At 33.7% G+C, this 23,731-nt stretch overlaps 1 protein-coding gene across 3 annotated transcripts in view; it reads right to left on the bottom strand.

Moving 5' to 3' along the window:
• MICU1 (mitochondrial calcium uptake 1) overlaps positions 1 to 23,731 on the bottom strand; it is a 204,393-nt gene that overhangs the window by 100,919 nt on the left and 79,743 nt on the right. For 2 of the 3 annotated variants that reach the window (XM_079137084.1, XM_079137085.1), the window contains 2 exons: positions 18,371 to 18,414; positions 16,678 to 16,851 (listed from right to left, as the gene is read on the bottom strand). In XM_079137084.1, the coding sequence (XP_078993210.1) occupies positions 16,678 to 16,851; positions 18,371 to 18,414 (218 nt within the window). The remainder of the gene's footprint in view (positions 1 to 16,677; positions 16,852 to 18,370; positions 18,415 to 23,731) is intronic. The other variant, XM_079137086.1, reaches the window with a different exon arrangement.

The raw sequence follows: 23,731 nt of genomic DNA, 5'->3' as shown, positions 1-23,731 counted from the left end.
CAGATCTTGGCATGGCCCAATTCGCCACACCCCCTTCTATTTGAAAAGATTATTGGCTCTTGTGTTTATTTGATTAGATAAAGTTCTTGGTAATTAATCAATAGCCGGCACCATCCTCTGACAGAAAACTCTTCCTCACCCATGCGGGATGTGGCAGGAGAACCCCCCACATCCGTGCTTAACACCTTCTGTTCCCTAGAGGAGGGAAGATTTTTGTTTGTGTAGATAGGCGTGAAACCTCTACTATAATGAATGACCTTTAGGGAGCAGGAATGACAAAAAGAAGGTTAAATTGCTCTACAAGAAAAGTCAGAAAAGATATCTGGAAAAAAAAAAAAAAAAAAAGTCCAGAAAAGTAGGGGAAAGGGAGATAACAGAGAATGAGTTTTGCAGAAGCTCCTTAAAAATGAAAAAGAAGCTTAAAGAGGATTTACAAATTACTCATGCTTTGTGAAGTGCTATGAATGAGAATCTTGCAACTCTTTAGTAAAGGTTTATATCGATTTTCCATTTCTGGAGCTGGGGTAGGAGAAGGACAGAGGGAGAGAAGTCATTTGTATGTTTTCTCAGGCATCCACTTGTTAAGGAGTGGTTCATTTAAGATTATACATTTATCAGTCCTAAGAATTTGTAAGTAGATTTATGAGTATCCAAAACTCCAAAAATTCTAAAATTCCTAACATGTTGATCACAGATACAAAATTATCATAAAACTTATCAAGTCTGATCTCTTAAATTATTTAAAAGAGAAAGGAGCATCAAGGTCAAAATTTGGGAGGAAATGACTTATTAAATTCATTGTTAGACTATGGTTGCTGCTTAGGTGGTTTTCTTCTATTGAAGACCTGAATCTACTTTAGCTATGATACTAATGGGAAGCTATAAAAATAGTCATATGAGTTTGAAATGAATGACTTTTTTTTCCTCCTTTAATTTTTTGTATTTTGATACAGAAAAGTTGTAATAGTACAGAGTCACCTTAGGTTCTTCACTCAGATTCCCCAAATGTAAACATTTTATTTCACTTGCTTCTTTTAATATTACTACATTTAACATGTGGCAGTCAATTAAGGGTTGCACCCATCCAATGTATGACAGGGTCTGGTTACCGATTGCTTTGCAGTGTGGTCTTATTTTTTCATAAATCTGCTTAGTGAGAGAAATATTTCAGGAAGGTCTTAATTTGCATTTCTTTTTTAAAAATTAGTGCATTATAATTACACAAGATTGTGGGGTTTGTTCTGACATATTCATAAATGCATATAACATAATTTGCTCCAATGAAATTGAATGACTTTTTAAAAGCCCAAAAGTATAGTAAAAATGGAAAATCATGACTGAATAAAGGCCAGTAAAAAGGTGGTTTGGGTTAGCTTTTCTTATTCAAAAAATCTTATCAGTGTCCAATTTTGCAAATTAAAAATGCCAGTAAAATGCTGCTTTGCTTAATCTTTTGAAAAATGTTTAAAGTTGAGCTAAATTTTAAGCCATTTTTTTCTCCTAAGCAAATACTATTTATATACTTCAGGTGCTAAATGGAGGCATATTCTAAGGAAAACATAATGTTCCTTATCAGACTGTTAATAATGTTCATTTTCTCTCACTGCCTCAGGTAAGTTATTTATATTTTTACTATCAATAAACATTTATATTAATATGCAAGTTTTACTAAGACAATCGAACCTATGGATTTGCATTTAATTCAATATTAATAAGTTTAATACAAATAGTAAACATAAAATATAGAATATAACACACTTCAAGAAAGAAAATTTTGTGTATAAAGGTCCAAAGAAATAGAATACATTTCAAATCAATTATAAGAGCATATGATGTGAGATTAGATAATGTCTTATGGTATCAATTCAGTTAAAAACATTTTTTGGTAAGGGCCTATGAGAAACTTATTTCATTCTTAAGTTTCTGAGTTAAGATTCTTGTAATACACTCATACACTGCTGATGGGACTGCAAACTGGTGAATTACTCTGGAAAGCAATATGGAGATTCCTCAGAAAACTTGAAGTGGAACCACCTTTGACCCAATTATCCCACACCTTGATATATACCCAAAATACTTATCAGGATACTATAGTGACATGGCCACAACAATGTTCATAGCAGCTCAATTCACAATAGCTAAGCTATGGAACCAACCTAGGTGCCCTTTAACAGATGAATGGATAAAGAAAATGTGATATGTATATATACAATGGACTATTACCAGTTGTAAAGAAGAATAAAATTATGGCATTTGCTGGTAAGTGGATGGAATTGGAAAAGATCATGGTAAGTGAAATAAGCCAATCCCCCAAAAGGAAAGGCTGAATGTTATCTCTGATATGTAGATGCTCTCTCATAATAGGTGGTGGGGAAAGAAGAGTGGAGGTTCACTAGATTGGATTGAGGGCAGTGGGTGGGAATGGAAAAGATAGTAGAATGAATCAGACATAACTTTACTATGTTCATATATGAATATAAACCAATGACACTCATCATGTTCAACCAAGAATAGGAAGTGATACTCCATGTATGTATGATATGTCAAAATACATTCCACTGTCATGTATAACTAAAAAGAATAAAAAATTAAAAAGATTCTTATAATACTTGAAAATATACGGTGAAAATTAAACAGAACTATTTTATTTTTTTAAATATTTGTGTGTGTGTGTATATCTCTCTGTGTGTGTATTTTAATTGTAGGTGGACATAATACCTTTATTTTATTTTTTATGTGGTGCTAAGGATGGAACCCAGGGTCCACACATGCTAGACAAGCATGCTACCACTGTGCAACAACCCCAGTCCCAGAACTGAGTATTTTAAAAAGAGATTCTAAGTATAGATAAGTTACAAAGCATTACATTACTTCATGCACCACAGACATTTCATATGAAATTCTATTCCAATTACTTGAATTTCTGAAATTAAGGATGTGAAAGCAGAATGCAGGTCAAATATCAGAATAGCATTTTTGTTCAATTTATTAAGAAATATTATTTTATTCTGGAGAACAAAATTATGCAAAATATTTCACCAAAACAATGAACTCACTGACTTACATGAACAAAATACAACTATTTTCTCATTCACTTACAACCTAGTCTTAATTCAAAATTTAAAACGTAGCTACAGACATTCAAATGACCAATCTCAAGTAAAGGCAAATAGATATATACCCTCATAAGGGGTCTGGTACTGAGCTCAATTATACTGTATCCTGAATTCTTTTTTAATAAGCAGACTCAGGGAGTAAGTTTACTACATAGTAAATCATCCTCCATATCAGTGTAAATGCTACAGTTCAGTGAGTCTAAAACCTGAATTGTTTACTGGATGACTTTGTGCTGAAGTACCCACATGTTGGTTTCTGACTTATAAATCTACGGCTGAAGTTGCAGGTGGCACGAGGGGCAAATCAAGACTAAAAGATAAAGTTTTGGTTAGTTTTTCTTACACAAGTCTTATTAATGTTCAATTTTGCAAATTGAAAGTGTCAGTAACATGCCCCTTGACATGACATAAATCCTTAATGTTGGGCTAAATTTTAGATCAGTTTTCCCCATAGGTAAATACCATTTATACCCTTCTAATAAAGGCTAAAACTTGGATTTTCTGATAAGATTCCAACTCAGAAGTACTACATGTGCTCAAATAATGAATCTAGCTAGTTACAGGGTTGATCAAAATAGGGACAATAATTTTGCCTTCTCGAACTCAACTAGATGAAGCCAAAGAGAAAAAAATATATCTAGAATTTAATATCATTTCTTCTAGTTAAGACCCACTCTTCAAGTTCTATAGTTAGAAATAAACATTTCAATCTAATATAAGTTGATGGACTATGTTTGCCAAATAAGTGCTTATATGTTATCTAGACTCAAATTATCTCTGGTGTATAGAAAATCTGGTAAAGAGCACAGCTTTACTACTGAATTAAGATGCCACCATTTATGAAGCTAAAATCTTCATATTAGCTTAACATTAACATTTATTACTAATTATTTTAATATTAACATTTGTCTATATTGCTGAAATACATTTCAAATCTCTCAAGTAATATCTGAGGTTGTACTTCTAAAACAAATTAATGATAATAATATGCTGCTTCTGGAAAATGCAATTTTGGCATACCATTTCCAAATTCCAAAGCAGTATTTCTACCTAAGGCTGGGGTTAACCAGGAAAGGGGAGAGTGTTAGGAAGAGAAAATTCAGCAATTTTCCCATGCAATTATTGCTCATACTTCATTATCTTATTGGTGCATATAGATGCCAAAGCCTTGGTAAGATATCAATCTTAAGCAATCATATTACTCCCAAACAAAATTTTGCACAGCTAAAATATGTTTTTCTTGTTACCCATCCCATACATGAACTTATAGGAATGCAAAATTTGGGTATATGTCAGATAAAAATGAAATTGAAATACTTTTAACTGAGTAGTTTATGGTTTCCCCTTCTGACTTAAGACTTTCTTCCAAGACTTTCAAAGGTATACTGTATTTGAGGCAAACATAAATTACTGTGCAATAAACTGAGGAAGATGAATGCTTAAGATAGTGTAAACTTCACTCTGCCAGAAAGCAATTCTCTTTTCAGTCCCAATTCTAACCACCTGAGCTCTGAGAACAATTCCAAATATCTAGAATGCAAATGTTTTCTTATTTCACTAACTAGATGGCTTCAGAGGAAATGATAAAAATGAAGATGCTTAAAAATTAAAATTGTCAGATGATTTGATTAAAGCGATAATAAAAATTTTAAAAAAACACTAGAATGACATTAACTTTGAGGAAATGACACATCTTTATTGAAAGGATTTATTTGTTCAATATTTATTCATTTAGGTACTGGGGATTGACCACTGAGGTATATCCCCAGTCTTCTTATTTTTTATTTTGAGGCAGGGTCTCACTAAGTTGCTCAGGCTGGCTTTGAATTCTCTATTCTCCTTCCTCACCTTCCTGAGTTGCTGGGATTATAGGCATATGCCACCACACCAGCTTGAAACAATTTATTTTAATATACAGTATCTGATGAGGTATTATCAAAACTCTAGGAGAAAAATCAATTCTATTATGTTCTACCTTGTTATGCCTATATACTTGCTTCAGATAAGCTCTAAGTGTGAGAATCCATGTTTCATCATTATTGATTATCTGCTATCTAAATCTAAGAAATTAACTTTGAACTTTGGTCAAATAGATCAGTACTAAAAAGAACATTAATAGCTCAGCAGCAGCCTTGGTTTTAGTCACAAGGGTTATAAAAGGCTTCCCCATCACTTAATATAAAAATGATCTCAAGTACAAGTTTTAAAAACAAAACAATATAGTAATTTCACTTTCTTCCATTGGGAAAAAATATTACAAGAAAAAAAAAAGAGGTTCACTGAGGATCACTGTTTACACACTCAATTTACATTGTTCTAGTAACTATCATCTCTCAGGAAACTCTTTGGATGAAAAAATTTTAAATTAATTTTGAAATCAAACATTTAAAGGTATTCTTTGAATACCTCTGACCATTAAAGATATGTCAAGAATTTAAGAATTATACTTTGCAGATTCTATGCCAGACACTATGCTAAGAACTTTTACACTTGAATTCTCTAATTCCTCATTGTAACTCTATGAGGCAAGTGATCCTATTATCGGAGAGGTCACAGATAAGAAAATTCATGTTTAGGGAAGTTAAATAAGTAACTCTAGTGATGATATTATAAAGTAGAAAGATAGTCCACGGTTTGACTCCACAGCCCAAGCCATGAACCACATGTTACACTGTATCAACCCCACAGAAACAAACAGGATATCTGTCTTGTTTTCAACTTCTGAAAATATCAATGAGGGCTGAATATTTTGAAGCAAAACTTAGTTCACTTGTAAAACACTAACCTTGGGGCATAACTTGTACCTGCTATCTTTAAGAGGAAAGTCTGAGCCAATGATTGTTAGGTATATAATATTTTTATAATGCCTTCCTTTATTCAAATTACCTTCAATGTACTTTTAAATCTTTTTTGAAATATTCATCACCTCAAGAACATAGTGGTCATTTATACTCTTAGTATATATTAATCTGTAAATGGAAAAACTTTTTATTCAAGTTTCCAATTTCTGAAAATGCATCATGCCAAAGACAAATACACAAAGCAAGAATATTTCTCACACATTCTCAACAACTAAAGATCATCAACAAATGTTTACACTAAGTTGAAAACCTGTTTTGCCAAAAAAGAAGCTACTTGTTCAGAGTAGTTTTTAGAAATTTATCTGTGTAATCTTAAAACTTACTACTAGTGTTTCTGTTAAAGTAATATGAAAAATCAAGTAGGTCTGGAATAAAGTTCTATTTTGTCAAAGTCAATTTCAAATATTGTTTTATGATGAAAAAGCTAAACAGGAAGGTGTTTGAAATGTTATGCTTTCAAATCAACAATGATAAATTAAATGGGTTCAGCTGAACTCAAACTCAAACATAATCTAAAATAAAAATGTACTTAAAGACATCTTAATAGGAATCTATCAACCAAGATATGACATCTTCTTTTGGAGTACTTAATATATTATCATTTCTTTAGTCAGCGTAAATAATCAAATACATGGTGGAACTTGAGAGACTGGAAAGAGACATTGATACTCCTCACAGCAATACAGTAAGTATTTGAAACCATTAATCAGATGCATCTGAAGAACAGCACTCTATGCTATCAGGCCTTTGATTCTGGCCTTTCCACAGGCAACAGAAACTTGGCATGCAAAGAACAAATCTCTGCAAGGAAGCAAGCAAGAGAGGCCTCTTCTATAAGGTTTATTGGCCTTTGGGAGGTTAAACAATTCACACTAGTGTCACTAGAATGAGTGATATTTACAGAACCCCATACAGATTCCCTCACCATTCCAAGAAAAAAAATATTCACAAGATACCCTTAAGAATACAGAATCTGATTTTTAAAAATATCTCAAACTTAATCACTTAAGTTTATTATTTTTATTTAATTTTTTTTTAGTGTACTGGAGACTGAAAGCTGGGGTACTCTACCATTGAGCTACATTCCAGTCCTTTTGATTTTGGGACTGGTTCTCGCTAAGTTGCTGAGGCTCACCTCAAACTTTCAATCCTCCTGCCTCAGCCTCCTGAGTAGCTGGGATTACGTGTGTGTGCCACCAAACCCAGCATTCTATGTATTGATTTCTTTTCTCTCTCTCTTTTTAAGGCAGTCTCACTATATTGCAAAGACTGGTCTAGAATTTGTGGGTTCAAGTGATCCTTCTGCTTCAGTCTCCCAAGTATGTGGGACTACAGGTGCTGAGGATTGAACTCAGGGCCTTCCAAATGCTAGGCAAATGCCCAACCACTGAGCTGTATGTACAGCCCCTTAGGTTACTTTTTATTAAATGACTGTAAAAACTGTAACAGGTATAGGAAAAGACTGATGATACAAAAATATAAGTGCTTCATGAATGTTTGTCCTCCTTGCAAGGGACTATGCTGATCTTCTCTGTATCCAGTTTTAGTGTATGTGCTACTGAAGCAAACACCATAAAACTTGAATTTCAATCATTCATCAACTTTAAGAACATTACCTTCAATAGTGAAAGCTTAAAAAAGACTGGTGCTTTATCATCTACGGTAGTTGATTACTCAATGCAGATTTCAGACTTTCAAGCACTTAACAATTACCATCTCTCTTCTCTATTCCTCTCTAGTATGACTCCGCTCTGAAGCAAGTTACTTTAAATCTTCCAGTCTTAATCCATACAATCACTAAAGAAAAGTGAGTTTTTAAAAGCTGACTTCTACAAATTGTCCTACCATAATTAGAAAGTTGGAAGGGGCTATCCTCAGTGACAGGTGTTAGTATCTCATCTGATTTAACTCTCCTCAGCACTCAGTATAATGTTTATAACATAGCGTTCTAAAATAGTCTTCACAGGATTAGAAACATTGATAGTGAAATCAATAAATTATTTTGACATAATTTTTAAGGTATTTGCTAGTTTGTTTCAGAATAGAGTTAAAAGGCATTGCACCAATAACAGGATGACTGGTCTGGGGACTTGGCATTGGAAGTACTAAAAATAGAGCATTGAAAAAGTTTACTATAAAAAGAAAGAGCACCTGTGGTCTTAGTTATATCCTTATTTGAGCCCAAAGAGGTTTATAATTCAATTTAATTTACGTTTTTATTAAGACGGCCAACCAGCCAGGCAGAGTGGCACATGCCTGTAGTCCCAGTGGCTCAGGAGACTGAGAAAGGAGGATCATAAATCCAAAGCCAGCCTCAGCAACTTAGAAGACCCTAAGCAATGAGACCCTGTCTCAAAATAAAATAAAAAATAAAAAACAGGCCAGGAATGTGGCTCAGTGGTTAAGTGCCTCTGGATTCAATCCCTGGTACCAAAAAAATTAAATTAAATTAAATTTAAAAAAATTTTAAAAGACTGCTAACCAATAAAAATGAAAGGGTAATTTCTTTAATGAATAAACTTTAATAATTTATAAACTACAATTAAAGAGCCCAAGCCTCTGAAGATTGATTTAAAAAGAACTTGTTTGTAGTATCTTTGAAAATCTCCTTTGCCAGCCTACCAATATGATTCTTTCTATCATTTTCTCCATGTGTTTGCTGGCTTTTCCAAGTTAAAGTCACTGATTAACTCAAAAGAGCAAAATAATTGTCTTTCTAAATATCCCATGTGTTTCCTCTTAAGTCACTTTACTGAGCAAAGTGCAACGAAGCAACTGCTTATCTGCATTTACTATGTAAGAAATTTCAAAAGAAAAAAAATCTATCAATTTTTAACTTGTTACTGTTGTCTTTAATTGCTATTACATTTCAAGTAGGAATACAACATCCCAAATAAGACTATGTAAATGCTCCAATTAATGAATTCCTGAAACAATACAGTCACTAAAAGTAATGTTTCTCGACCTTTTGTGAGTGAGACCTTTTGTCGAGAAACACACCTTCACCTTGTGTAAAGCTTTCCCTTTAAATTATGCTGGGTACTATATTCTCAAGGACTTGTGCAGCATTTGAATTGTCATATTAAAGTATGTTAATTTAAAGCGACAGGAACGGAATCATCTGAAAGGAGCAGGGGAAGGACATGGGCATGCACTAAACCTTTATCTCTGAAGCATTACTATGGATTCTGGAGCATTAATTAATTTAAAGCACATGCTGCTGAGTCAGTACCTGCCAGAAATCCTGATCAGAAGATGAGAAAAAGAAAAAAAATTAACATTGTTTAATTATATGAATAAATACTCCCAAATCAAACATATATGTATATATCACAAATCATAACATATAAAAGAGCAATTAAAATCTATACAAATATTGCTGAACACCTGGAAATAAAAACGAGGAAAACAAAAATGTTGTAGATATTACTAGTTAGGCATAATAAAACAAATTACTGCAACAACTCAATTACTAACCTTTCCAATAAGAAACATATTGTTGTAGAAAAGCTTCCCATTTCTATAAAAAGAACCCTAAGTTTTCTATAAGGTGTCTCACATTTCATGGATGTTAATTTTTTTTCACCTCATGACAAACTAATTGCTTTGCCACCCATATAAACCAAATTTGAATGAAATCAGAATTACTACTTAGAAACAGGTATCCTCCAAAATTATGATGTTTTAAATAACTACTATCTACAAGGTAAAAAAAGACCAGTCATCATGGAGGCTGGCATTTGAGAGAACAGTTTAGCTTAGCTAATTTAGTAGAGTACCACTCCAATATATCTTCAAATAGCACATGGTTTTAAAGAATTTTTTCAATAAATAATTCCACTGGCTATGAAATAAAATTTTCCCAGAACTTACCATAATTTTCAAACCAAGCTTAGTAGCCTTATTAAGTTCTTGACAAAGAAAAATAGATGCTTTTATCAATTTACAAGTCATCAGCTGGTATTGACGTGACAGAGACCCAAAGGATTTTATAACATGTGAGTGAGATGAATTGCTGTGAACACAGGACAGCTCAGATACAAGAAATCAAACCAGAGGTCTCTCTTTGGTTAATGGACTAGCTGTTTAAGCAGGCAAATCAGTCACTACGGACATAGCACAAAGAGATTTTTATAGCTGATTGAAATTGGAAGGAAAAAACCAGGAAGAGAACAATTGTGCATTGGGTATGATGTTCTGTAGCATTTCATATAAACCAAGAAAGAAGACAGTTCACATGTTAGCAGATAATTCCTTTCATAAAGTGAGTAAAGGGTTCAAAATCATACAAAACAGCTACAATTTGTAGAGCTAGATGCTTTACATACTGTCCCAATTTTACAAGGTGTAACTGACATTCAAAGGTTAACTGGTCTCTTTCTTGCCCAAGATTACTCATCAGCTATGCAGGAAGGCCCATATTTGAATGAATACATGATTATCTAAAGTCCACACTTTTCATACTGCTCTACTAAACAATAAGTACTACAGCAATGCACAAGGTTGTATTTTTCACACCCAATTCAGCATGCTTTATAATATCTACTAATCATTCACACATGGCTGTCAAATACTGAGATGCTCAAAATGAAATGCCTTGGAAAATATTCCAGATGCCAAAGCTAGATTTTGGGGCTACTGTGTGGAAAAAAGAACTAAAGTTGTTAATTTGTCAGAAGAGAGAAAACTGAGAAAATGTTTTAAAAGTACTTCAAAGAACTGGGTGAGAAAGAAAATGGGAAAATCTATGATTAATAGTAAAACATAAAATTCCAGTAGGCTGTTGAAGGACTAATTTTTTTCTGTTGGGGACTGAACTCAGGACCTCAGTGCTAAGCATGAGCTCTACCACTGAGTTACACTCCCAGCTCAAAGAACTTACCGAAATGTTGAATCAGACCCAAATTTACTATGGTAATCTCATTATATTCTAAACTTTTGCTCCCATAAAGACTGACTATAATGAGCAGCACCATGTTTAATGTATCTGAAAGAGTAAATATGTGGTCTTGTTTACAACAGGAACATGACATTTTCTATTTGTCTGCTTACAATCAGCAGAGATCCCATTTTTCAAGTATAGAAGGCACTGCTCACTTGAAGAGTGAAGGCTTTTGGGTGAGGATGTAGCTCAGTGGCAGACTGCTTGCCTAACATGCTTGAATCCCCAGCACTATCAAATAAATAAACAAAAAGAGTGATGGCTTCAATTAAAATAGCACAGCACTTTTCAAAACACCAGTTGAGGCTCATGGTATGTGAAAAAATAATGGAACAAATAACAGAGAAGTTGACATTCTTATCTCTAAATTCAGGTATTAAAATATGTATATCTCTTATTTCTTTCTTTAAAATGACATGTTATGCTTTTCATTTATTATGGGTTTCCATCTGTACTTTACCAAAACAGAAAAAAATTGGGAGCTGGGTGTGCTGGTACACACCTAGAGTACCAGTTACACAGGCCGCTGAGGCAGGACAATCACTTCAGCACCCAAGGTTCAGACCAGTCTAGGCAACACAGCAAAACTCCATCTCAAAAAATGAAAAAAAATTAAAAATTAAGATAAAAACAGACAATTTCAACAACTCATTGAAAATAAAGTGAAATTATCAAGGGTGTCTTTTGTTTTTTAGCAAACAGCATCACATAAGGCAGTACAAATACAAGAACTACTTAAAAGGCTGGGGAGATAGCTCAGTCGGTAGAGTGCTTGCCTTGCAAGTACAAGGCCCTGTGTTCGATCCCCAATACTGCAAAAAAAAAAAAAAAAAAAAAAAAAAAAAAAAAAAAAAAAGGAACTACTTAAATAAGAGAATTTTTTAAATTTGCAAAACAGGTCATAAAGACAAATAGCTTAGATATATGAGAAGTGGTGTTAACTTAGTACTTAGGAGGGTAGACTTTGGAGCCAGGCTTCCACTATTTTCTTTTTCATATTATTAATATTGGTGTTAATTCCCTCCTGAGGTAAAGAGTCAAGCATTTTCCATTTACAGATTTCACTTTAAGCTGGAAAAATAAACCATTGACAATCAATTAATTGACTGGCTGATTGATTTATATTGAGTATTGAATCCAGGGGCACTCCACCACTGAGCTACAAGACAAGGCTGGCCTCGAACTCATGATCCTCCTGTCTCAGGCTTCCTAGTTCCTGGGAGTACAGGCATGTGCCAACTGCACTTGGCTATTGGGAAGGGTTTAAAAAGTACTAAATCAACATCTCCCAAAAAACATGTGAATATGAAATATTCGTGAGGAACTTTTGGCTTCAAGGAATGAATATATGTAATCTCTTAGAATCTGCTTTATTTTTTTTAAAGCAAGGATTTCTCTTTTACTAGAAAAAAAAGAAAAAATAAGTGATATACCCTGCTTTAAAGATGGAATTGATAGGGCAAATGAAAACTTGAATCACAAGCAAAAACAATAAAATTCTATCTATATATTCATATTGAGCAACTAAAAAACCTGAATAAATATATTAACTCAATAAGAATTTGTACTTGTCTGGTTTCAAGTCCCTCAAAGGCAAGAGAGAATAATGGGGGTACGGACGGGACATGGCTATTTAACAATGCAGAATTACCTATCTTATCTGCATTATAAACTACCTAAATCAGACCAAAATTTAAGCAGTTCAACTAAATGTGGAGATTCGTCAAACTCTGCCCCATGCGACTTTCAGTTCCCACATTTGCTCACTTACATTTCCTGGATCTTTGATACACTTCACTCTTAGAAGACAAGAAATTCTTTAATAACTTACTTTTCAAGGAGAAATACTATACTTGACCTTATTCCAGAATCTTAGTTTATCTGTGATGTGAAGTAAATAATCACAGTTCAAACAAAGCACTAATAGTATTATTATATTATAGGAAAAAAATGCTCATATTATCCTTAAAGGAACCAAAAATTTATCCCCAAAGGAATATTTCTAAGTTCATTTATCAATATTTCATAAAGAACATTAAGGGTGGGGAGGTGTTTGTGATAGAGAACATGTTTAGCATGCCTGAGGACCTTGGTTCAATCCCAATCCCCAGCACCAAACCAGAAAGAAAGAAATATGGTGGAATGATAATAATGGACAATTAGTTTCAATGGGCAATTTGTTATAAATATACTTAAAATAGAATGTGAAATTAATTTTTAGAAAACATAAGATGATTACATCAAGGCTCTATAACTGGTATTCTCTATTTAAGAAACAATTTTATCTGAACCACACAGTTTTCTACTGTGGTTTTTAAAGAAAATATGGTGGTGTTTCATTTAGATTAAGTTGCTATTAGATGTAATAAAAGTAGAAAATACAAAACATAATTTTTATATTTGGTTTGATGAATGAAAAAAGTAAGAGAAAATGGGAAAATAAAGGATATAAACCACTTGAAATAAGCCATATCAATAAAAGACAGCAACTAAATGATCAAATGAAATAAATATTTGAAAATAATGTAAAATTTTTTCTCCACTTAGAAATAATTGCTTTGTTTTATGGGCCAATTAGTAGATATTAAAAAAATTAAATGAAGAAAAACTAACAGTTTTCATTTAAAAACTAATCTAAAGCACATGAAATAACTGTGTTAACAAATTGTACATAGACTGTGGATATTATGGGGTGCATTTTTAAAAATTCATGATATATTACATTAAAACAAATGCCAGACTATATTTTGCACTACAATCTCAAAAATAGCATCAATAAGCTATTCATAATGATTTTTAGGACTAGAGGTGCAGTTAGTGGTAGAACACTTTTTTAGCATGTGGGAGGTCCTGGGTTCAATCCCCAGTGCTAGGGGGGAAGGAATACTATAATGATTTTCAAATATTCTAAGAAAAAATATGAACTCTCTCAAGCTTTGAAGTTTTAAAAATGTTTAAACCTAGACTTAATAATTTTTAAAAATTGTACCATTAGGTGACAAAACAGTCTTAAAACAATGGTACCTGTAGCTGTTATCTTTCTTTAGACAAAAGGTCTATGTTAGAAAGTTCTAAAATGCAATAGATGATTTAAGTGCCAGTGATAATGTAGGTTTTACTTTTTTACAAAGGAAATTGTTAATATCCTTAGAGTAAAGAATAAATGTTCATTAACGTAAGATAGTAATGGGCTCTGGAAGATTCTCATCCAAGTTCCATAGGAGGAGAAGGAAAAGGAAAAGACATTTGCACATTTCAAAATCAAAGCAAGTCTAAAAGGAAATTCTTCCAGGGCATTTAGCTTTCTAACTATGTTTCTGGCCATAATGCACAAATTTTCTTTTTTTAAATTTTTAGATGTTTGTTGATAGACCTTTATTTTATTCATTTATTTATATGTGGTGCTAAGAATTGAACCCAGTACCTCATACATGCTATGCAAGGGCTCCACCACTAAGCCACAACCCCAGCCCATAATACACAAAATTTACAATAATTACCATACAAACCCGGCATTTTCAGGAGGAACGTGTTGTAGGATGTATGTATTCTAGAAGGTGCTATTTAAGAACTAATATTTTCTAATTGAGAGAACAAAAAAAGTCATAAGCAATGGCTGAATTCAAGCATTGACCTTTATCATAACCATCAAATAAAGGAGTTCATACATAACAAAAAGCCCTGGAAAAACTTCTAAACTGATCAAATGCTGAATGAATTTTGTACTCATCTTTATATTTTAAAGTATGATAGAAACTACTTTCTGTAATTTCACATGAAATAAATAAAATAATTTGTAAAGATGGAAATCAGAGGTAAATTCAGTAAAAAATCCATTTAAGAAGTCTATCCTTTACAATACCACCTCAAGAATGTGTTTGATGGAAATGAATAAAGGAATTTAATGAATAACCTGGCAAAAGATTTAACGTGCATATTGTAAGGTGGCTGAAAAGGAACTCTGGATTGTTCACTGATTGGTAGGCAATGAGCAAGCTGGCTCAGGGTCACTAGCTGACTTCTACACTTCCAAATGTGAGTCTCCCATTTCTCTTTTCTTATTCAGAACCTGTTATTCTGGTACCATAAAGAGAAATTTCATATGCCTGACTTTTATACAAGTCACACTTTCAAATAGCTATTCCTAAATCTTGCCTGTTTTACTCCAATTTCAGAATTTTATTCTTCAGTGAACAAATAAAATAAACATTTGCAACCAGAACCTGTAAAGTCTGCCTTCCAAACACAGAAGCACTACCATTTTTGTTTCCACAGCAAGGTAGTACTCAAATATTTTTAATGCTTTATTACATTTTACTTTTGCAATTTTATAAAAAAAATCAGTGGAAATTATAAAATTTAAATGGCAAGAAAAGTAGAACTTATCAATTAACACAGTTGAAAAAAACATGATATTCATCAGTCATGCCAAAAGCTGCAATTTGAGGGGGGATTGAACTCAGGCTCAGTGGCCAAGTGCCCCAAGCCACACCCCCAGCCCTATTTTGTATTTTATTTAGAAACAGGGTCTCACTGAGTTGCTTAGTGCCTTGCTTTTGTTGAGGCCGGCTTTGCACTTGCAACCTTCCTGCCTCAGCCTCCTGAGCATCTGGGATTACAGGTGTGCACCACCACACCCGGCCAAAAGCTGCAAATGTTTAACATCAAGTGAATTAAGTAGTTACTGGACTACAACAGGAAAAAAAAATTAAAGAACACATATGCAACATGAGTTATCATTAAGGATTTCATATTTGGGAATTCTCTAGGAATGAAAATTCCCCTCATAGCCTGCCAATCTGTTGTTTAACTTGTACACTTTCAACTTCTTTACATGTATTCAGGTTTACATAGGCAAATGCAAAGAATAAAAAATTCTCACGCTACTCTGTATTCCTTCGGTGGCTAAAAAAGTTATTTGTTAAATTGACTTTGTTTTACTATTGACTTAATGAGTCATGCATTCAAGAAACATGGCAGACTAGTTGATTTTTTGCGAGTTATCCAACATCTATTGGTAGACAGGCCTATGCTGGACTCTGAGGGACACAAAGGCAGGTAGGGCAGAGAAAAGACCTGCTGGAGACTCTGAAATCAGACCCTGATGTCAGTATCTGCAGTAACCTCTCACATGAATATGGTACTTTATTGTACACAAAGCAGAAGCACCAAGAATCAAAGAAAAGATGTGGCTGTCCATAAGAACAATCGGGATTCAACCTAGGTCTCCTAATATCTAGTTCAGTGCCCTTTCTTTTTGATCATTAATATGTGACTTTAACTTATTAAGTCCCAAGTTTTCAGTTCTGTGAATATTACAATAAAACTGACACAGGTACATTGAAATAGATTGGAAATTATAATCCAGAATATAAATACATAATTTAATGAATATATAATTAATTATATAACTATGCCATAAAATTATATATTATATACTATATTTATGTTTTTATAGATGTCCATACCTGGGACAACTGAACAAAACAGGCTAATAAGAAGATACCACAATGGAGGCATTTTAGGCACTGTGCCACTCAATGGGAAAGACACTTTTGAGTTAGGTAGCCTTAGCTAAGATTTCTCCAATCTTTACAGCCACTTATTCTTTGCACTTGTGCAAAAGAGCTAAACATTTATGCTTCCCTTACCGGGGTTTGGAGTTCTACATTAAAGATAAAATAAATGGCACATCCCTGCAAAATTAGTTTTTACTAACCCTGACTCCACCCATCTAGACCCTCTTTTGTGATCCTGCCTTTGCCATCCACTCCATGATTTTCCTTCTCATTTCTTTTCTTTTAGGATTTGTAAGGCCACGCCTGGTTCCTCCTCCTTTCTGAAGTGCTTTCTTCCACCTCTTTAAAAGCGACAGTTTACTTTTTTGTGTGACCCTGGGTAGGGCTTTCTTTTTCTCTTTGGAAAATTTACCCTGGAAGGGAAAAACATATTTAACTGACTACTTTATGAGATTAAAAAACTGAACCTTTCTATACCTAAGAATAATGTAAAATTTATTCAGGTATAAAATAATTGAAAGTAAATATAAGCAAACATGAAAATTTGGAATATTCCTTATAATTACTACTCAAGTACTATAAGGACCTTCAGAATTTTATAGTTAGAATAATTGCTATATACTATCAGAAAGTTTAAGGAAGGTCAAATTAGGTGTGTTGTAAGAAATACAAATGTAACATTGGGGGGCTAAATATTTATCTATCTTCTGGGGATTGAAATCAGGGGCATTCTATTGCTAAGCTATCTCCCAATCCTATTTATTTATTTATTTACTCATTCATTCATTTATTTATTTATTTATTTATTATTTCAAGACAGGGTCTTGCTAAACTGCCAAGGTTGGCCTTGAACTTGCAACCCTCCACCCCACTTCCAGCCTCCAGTTGAGATTACAGGCGTAAATCATGTGCCTGGCTAATAATGGCTTTTTTTTTTTTTTTTAATCCATCTCTTCCTGCCCCCAAGTCCCAGAGACTGTATCACCCCAGGAAAGTGAACATACCTGAAGTCACATGTATGACCTCTGCTCTGACCTCCTTATAACTCAACCCCAAGTCTAACCCATTCAAGTTGAGGGTCTGGAAATGAATTCCTTTTAAAACTGTCTTTGCCCACTAGTTCCTAAAATGTCTTCCTGTACTCCCAGAGGTATAACCCTCTGATTAGAAGATGGCTGACCTCTGTCCTAGTTCTGCACCTCAGGCAGACATCTGTCTAGTATATTCTGGTTGCTGCCCAGGGTGAATGCCAGGCTGGATAGATGTCTGTGGAGCAAAGGGCTTAGGATGGGGCCCTCCTGGAAGTATACTTTAGTAGTGGTGGGTAGGGATGGCTGAGAGGTGAGGAGATGAAACTAGAGAAGCTGGATGGCTATGGAAGACTGCTGAAGCACTGGGGCTTTCAGCACCCACTTCTGCTCTGACCTTGCAGGAGGCTGGTCCCCTTTGTTGGCATTCCCATCTCCAGTTATATCAGCTTCCTCCCCTTGCTCAGAGGCAGCTGCTATTTGTAATCCAGACTGTTTTTTCATTTCCATGTACGTACAATTGTACATCAATTAATGATGGAGCTACATTCTGAGAAATGCATCAAATGATTTCATCATTGTGTGAGCATCCTTGTGTGGAGTTGCCTATTAATGTTTATGATGACGACTGAGTTAATATTTAAAAGTCAACAAACTCTGAATTAGCCCCTTAATATATAGGGCAGCCAACCCATGAAGAGTTACCTCACATGGAAAAATAGAAAAGAACCTACTGCTTGATTCTTTCTGTAGAAGCATTTGAAGGTACAGACCTGCTAACTTAAACATGCTTTCTGATAAAATAACCAGGTATTCAGGGATCTCTCACACATGATTCTAGAGGAACTTGAAAATCTTCTTGGTAAACAACAGCATACATATCAAAGTGTCACAATTTGCTCACCTTTCCATCAAAGCGTTTTATTATATATTGATCGAGGCCCAAGTCTGAAAAAGAAAAAAAAAAAAAAAAAGCCACTGATTATAACTCAACTGAAACATATAAAAGGACAAATCTCAGTTTCATTTCCAAGAACTCAATTAAATGTACTAGACAATTTAGCTACAACATTTACTCAAAGGCCATGAGAATGAATATTCTGTCCCACTTCCAGATTCAAAAGTGCTAAAACATACCAACCTTTTATTTTACATATCAGAAAAGTGAGACAGTGTAAAAGTTGCATGTGCAAACTTATTTAACAATAGAGTCAAATCAGAATTCCTGACTCCTCCAAGGGTGATGTTGTTTCTATTACATTACCTATAATTAAGGTGAAGGATATTGTTTAATCAGAATGTATAATATTTCTGCATCAATTTAAAGAAAGAGTTCAATACCAAAAGAACTTTCGCAACAAAGATCAACAGACACCAATAAACCATCTTAATACAGGGAATTAGGGGGAATAAGGAATACGTAGGTTTGAATTCTGAGCACTGTGAAAGACATAAGTAAATACGTTAAAAGTGTTTGAAGGACAGGTATGTTTTTGTCTTTACACAATGCTTTATTCCCCACATTTGGAACAATACTAGATCAATAACTGCTACAAAAGAATGAATGAGTAACATACAGTCCCTTCCTTGAAGAGTTCTAATTGTTAGAAAGACATATGGATATGATAATTAATATTAAAAGGGAGCATGGTTAGTTCAATAAAAGGGTACTTCATAGGAGTTTTGAAAGTAATCAGTTCCCAAGTATAATTATTTTCTTGTATACTCAGTTCTTTTCTTTCATATTTCATCATATTCATGCTAGTTTAGATATGAATAGTGTTCACAGTGTTACAACCAATACCACTGCTCCCAGCAGATTTTTGCATTTCTACTTCACAAATTTGGTTACACATTCTCCTTACAGGAAATGCGCTTCATCTTCTAGAAGCCTGCCCTGAAGAAAATGAACCAATGATTATAAAAGAAACAGATAATTTAGGAAACAGAAGGAAATTTTAAAATAATTCAAATTCAAAACTTCAGAGATATTCAGAAGATATTAGTAAAAAAGACAAAATAAGCTTCTATTATAAAACAGATCAAGAAAGAGTTACAATTCTGCTGATATCACCCTATTTTTTGAATATACTGTCAAAAGAGGAGGATAAGGTAACTTCCTAGACTACTGACAAAAAGCAGGACGGAAAGTAGAAAATATGAGAAAATTATATCCTACAGGACCTTTTCCCACTTCATAAATGGAATAATTTATAAAATATTAGCAGAAACGCTCTCAGAACTGCAGAGACACAAGCTAATACTTTACCAAGGGTTCTAAGCAGAATGAACAAAAACCTACCTACATTCAGTGGACACTTGTGAAATTTTAGAATAGTAAGGATAACTCTGTGAGCCAGGCATAATGGTGCATGCCTGTAATCTCGGAGGCTCAGAAGGCTAAGGTAGGAGGATCGCAAGTTTTGAGGCCAGCCTCAGCAACTTAGGCCCTACACAATTTAGTGAGAGCTGTCTTAAAATAAAAAATAAAAAGAGATGTGAATGGAGCTCAGTGGTAAAACACCCCTGGGCTGAATTCCCAGTACCACCCCTCACCAAAAAAAGGAAACTCTCAATAGGATTTCAGGAAAAGAAACTTCCTAGATACTTTTAAAAGAAATAAGTATTAGACTAGAATTAGATTTCTCAAAAAAGGGTGATAATGCTTATAACTGGAGCAGCACTGTCCAATAGAAACATAAGATCAATAATAAATATAAATCAAGTATAATTTAAGTTTTTCTAACAGCTATTTTTTAAAAGATGTTAAAAGAGTGGGCATGAAAGCACATTCCAGTAATCTCAGCTTCTTGAGAGGCTGAGGCAGCTGGACTGCATGTTTGAGGCCAGCCTGGGCAAACTAGGGAGACACTGTCTCAAAATAAAATTTTAAAAGGGCTGGGGGTGTAGCTCAGTGGTAGAGTACTTGTTTAGCATGTGTAATCTACCAAACAATGTAGTAGTTCTAAACATGATATACCTAATAAGAAAGTTTCAAAATACACAAACCAAAAAACTGATGGAACTGAAAGGATAAGTAGACAAATGCACAATTTAAGTAGAAATTAACAGTCTTCTCCCAACAGTTCATAGAGAAAGTAAACTGACAATCAGTGAAGCTATAGAAAAGAGAAAGCAGATCAGTGAATGCCTGAGACTTGAAGAGCAGGGAAGAGAGGAAAAGAAGAATTACAAATGGGAATGAAGAAGAGGTTTAATATCATACAGTGCCTTTTCCCATTCACAAGTAGGGAAAATTCGTTAATTATATTGGTTGTGGTGATAGTTTCACTTTAATGTGTATGTGTAATATATAAAAATTCATCCATTTGTAAATATGTGATGTTTATTTTATGTTAATTATAATTCAATAAAGCAGTTAAAAAGAGATAGTATAAACCATCAAGGAGAAGACAGATATACATGAAAGTACTAATACTGACAATTTTTGTAAGTAAAAATTACCATAAAATAAAAAATTTCCAGAGTAAAATATATCTGCAATGCAAGTAACAGATTCCAAGAGAATATATAAAATATTTTTACTAATCAAAAAGAAAATCAAATAAAAAATGAGGAGAGAATACAAACAGGCAATTCATAGAAATGATAATGTGAGTAGTCAATAACATGCAGAAATGATAAGCCTCACTTGTTGCTAGTAAAATGTGAAATAAAACCATAAAAATATAATAATTTATTCCCATCAGTCTGCTAAACATTTAAGTCTGACAGTATTAAGTGCTGACAGGAAGGCAGAGAATGAAACTCTCATATATTCTGGGAAAGAATAGAAATTATTATATGTACTTCTAGAAAAAAATTTGACGTCTGGCAAATGTGAAAAGGAAAGTTCCCTAGGGGCCAGCAAGTTCATTTCTGGGTGTATTTTGAAAATAACTTTTATCAAGTATACAAGAAGACTTATAGAAGGCTCATTACTGTATGGTTTATCATAGGGAAAATAGGCATAATAGATTTGACTATTATCTTTGAATATTCACTTCCTTTCCAGTAACCTCCATGTTGACTTAAGGCCTTGTTATGTGACTTGCCCTGGCCACTGCAATGTTAGCAGTTTGGATACAAGCACCCTAAAATGGGTTTTCTCAAGTTGGTTTGTTTTCTTGCTTCTCTGCCACCCCTACGAGGACAAATCCTGGTCAGACTTGTGGTCTTAAAAAAATGATAAAACATACAGAGCAAATTTGACATATCTGCTAACAAAACCATGAAGCAAAGCTACCCAGCCTACATCTGTGAACCTCTAGCATTCTACAGAGCAAAGACAGCTGAGATCAAAAAAGCACAGTTAATGTCATGCTGATTCATGAGCCAAATAAATGCTTTTATGTCACTGAAATTTTGTTGTTATTGTATAGCAACAGCTTACTGATAAAATTAGAAACAAGTTCAACTTCCATCTACAAGAACATGAATAAATATGGCATATTTATACAAATTTATACAACTGATATTCACAACTATTCACAGATTGTCTGTAGCTCTACTGCACATGGTATGTAATCTGGGACCCAGGGTAACAGGGCAGAGCATCTATCTGGAACATAGCAGAGAAAACTTGAATAATGGCTACAAGAGTATTTTCTATTGTGTTTTACTCCTTGTATATTTTGGAAAAAAATTCAATAAAAGTCCAATTTAAAGCTGGTTCCAGCTCTATATAGAAAGATAGAAGAGGGAAAGCAAAAAGGGAAGAAAAATTGTTCATAAAGCATATGTTTTTAGTTAAAACTACTTGTACACTTAAAAATGGTTAAAATGGTAAATTTTATGTGCTTATGACAATTTTTTAAAAAGGACATGAGCAACATGCTGACATAATGGTCTCCCCCATTCCCTCTTTCAAAATATTATGCCTTCCTCATTTCAAATCTCTACCTTCTGTGATCTGCTTAGACAATTAAAACCACTTGAACTCAAGCCATCCCAGTAATTAAAATAAACCATTTTAATGAGAAAACAACTGAGCAACTTAAATCAGTGAACATGCCACTTCTACCTAAATGTGAATCCGGTTCATGCTGCGGCAACTACATGGCAGAAAGAGGTCTTTCCAGACATATTCAGCAAATTAAACCATTTCAGTTTTATTCAAAACATTAAACAAAACTCCAACTGTTGTACATAGCTGTTCAATGAATTCAGAATATATAATTAATGAATGATAAACCCCAAGGCATTTCATAATTGGATGAGGCCCCTTTTCTGTGGCTCATATAAAATATCTTTGTTATGGAACATGTTCTACACAATTAAATTATAATGTATCAAATAATAAGATATTCAGATGACTAAGGGTATATCTTAGTCTTAAGTGTTAAAACATGTTTGTTTTTATACAAAAATTTTAACTTGTTTTAAATAAAATTTATAGTCTATAACCATTCATTTCTTAGCCTTTTCAAGAGTTAATCTTCATATAATCAACGATGGCTCAGTTTCAGATTTCAGCAACATCTCATATATATTTAACTTTTGGGTGTAGTTTAATACTCTGAATGGGTATACAAAGATCAAGAAAATTATGATGGTTGATGAATCCAGGCCACACTGGCTATCAGAAATTTAAGTCTAGTACTTTTCTTTAGATAAAACTTTGATGACTGATCAGTTATTTCTATAGATAGAACAGAACCAAGGAGTAATTTAGTGTGATCTTCCTGTTTGACTTCAACTTATATGATTTCCCCCCAGGGGCTCATTTTCATCAAATGTTTGAAGTCATTTGTATCAGCAGTGTAATCCAAATACAAAAGTAATAGGAGCACTTGCTTTATTTTAGATACTGTTCTTGACATACATTATTATTTCATTCAATCTTCCTTACAAGTATATGGAACAGGAGTTGACGAACTATTGTCCTTAGGTCAAATCCAGGCAATCTACTTTTTCTTTTTTTTCCAATAGCTAAGATGTGTTTACCATTTTGCCTTTTGGCCTGCCAAGCCTTAGATATTTACTGTTTGGTCTTTTAAGATAAAGCCTGCTGTTCTCCAAGGGTATATCAGCTGGTGTCTGATGCCATGAATTTAAAAGTTAGCACTATTTCTGTTTGTTTTATTTTTGCAGTACTAGAGATTGAACCCTGGGGTGCTCTACCATTGAGCCATACCCTGACCTTTTTTTTTTTTTTTTTTTTTTTAAATTTTGAAACAGGGTTTCACTAAATTGCCCAGGCTGGCCTGGAATTAAAGATCCTCCTGCCTCGACCTCCTGAGCAATTGGAACTACAGGTATGAAC

The sequence above is a fragment of the Sciurus vulgaris genome, assembly GCF_902686455.1.
Source record: "Sciurus vulgaris genome assembly, chromosome: 4".
Classification (NCBI taxonomy): Eukaryota; Metazoa; Chordata; class Mammalia; order Rodentia; family Sciuridae; genus Sciurus; species Sciurus vulgaris.
Note: the sequence above shows the minus strand (reverse complement) of the source record. Positions and strands in the feature narration are given on the sequence as shown.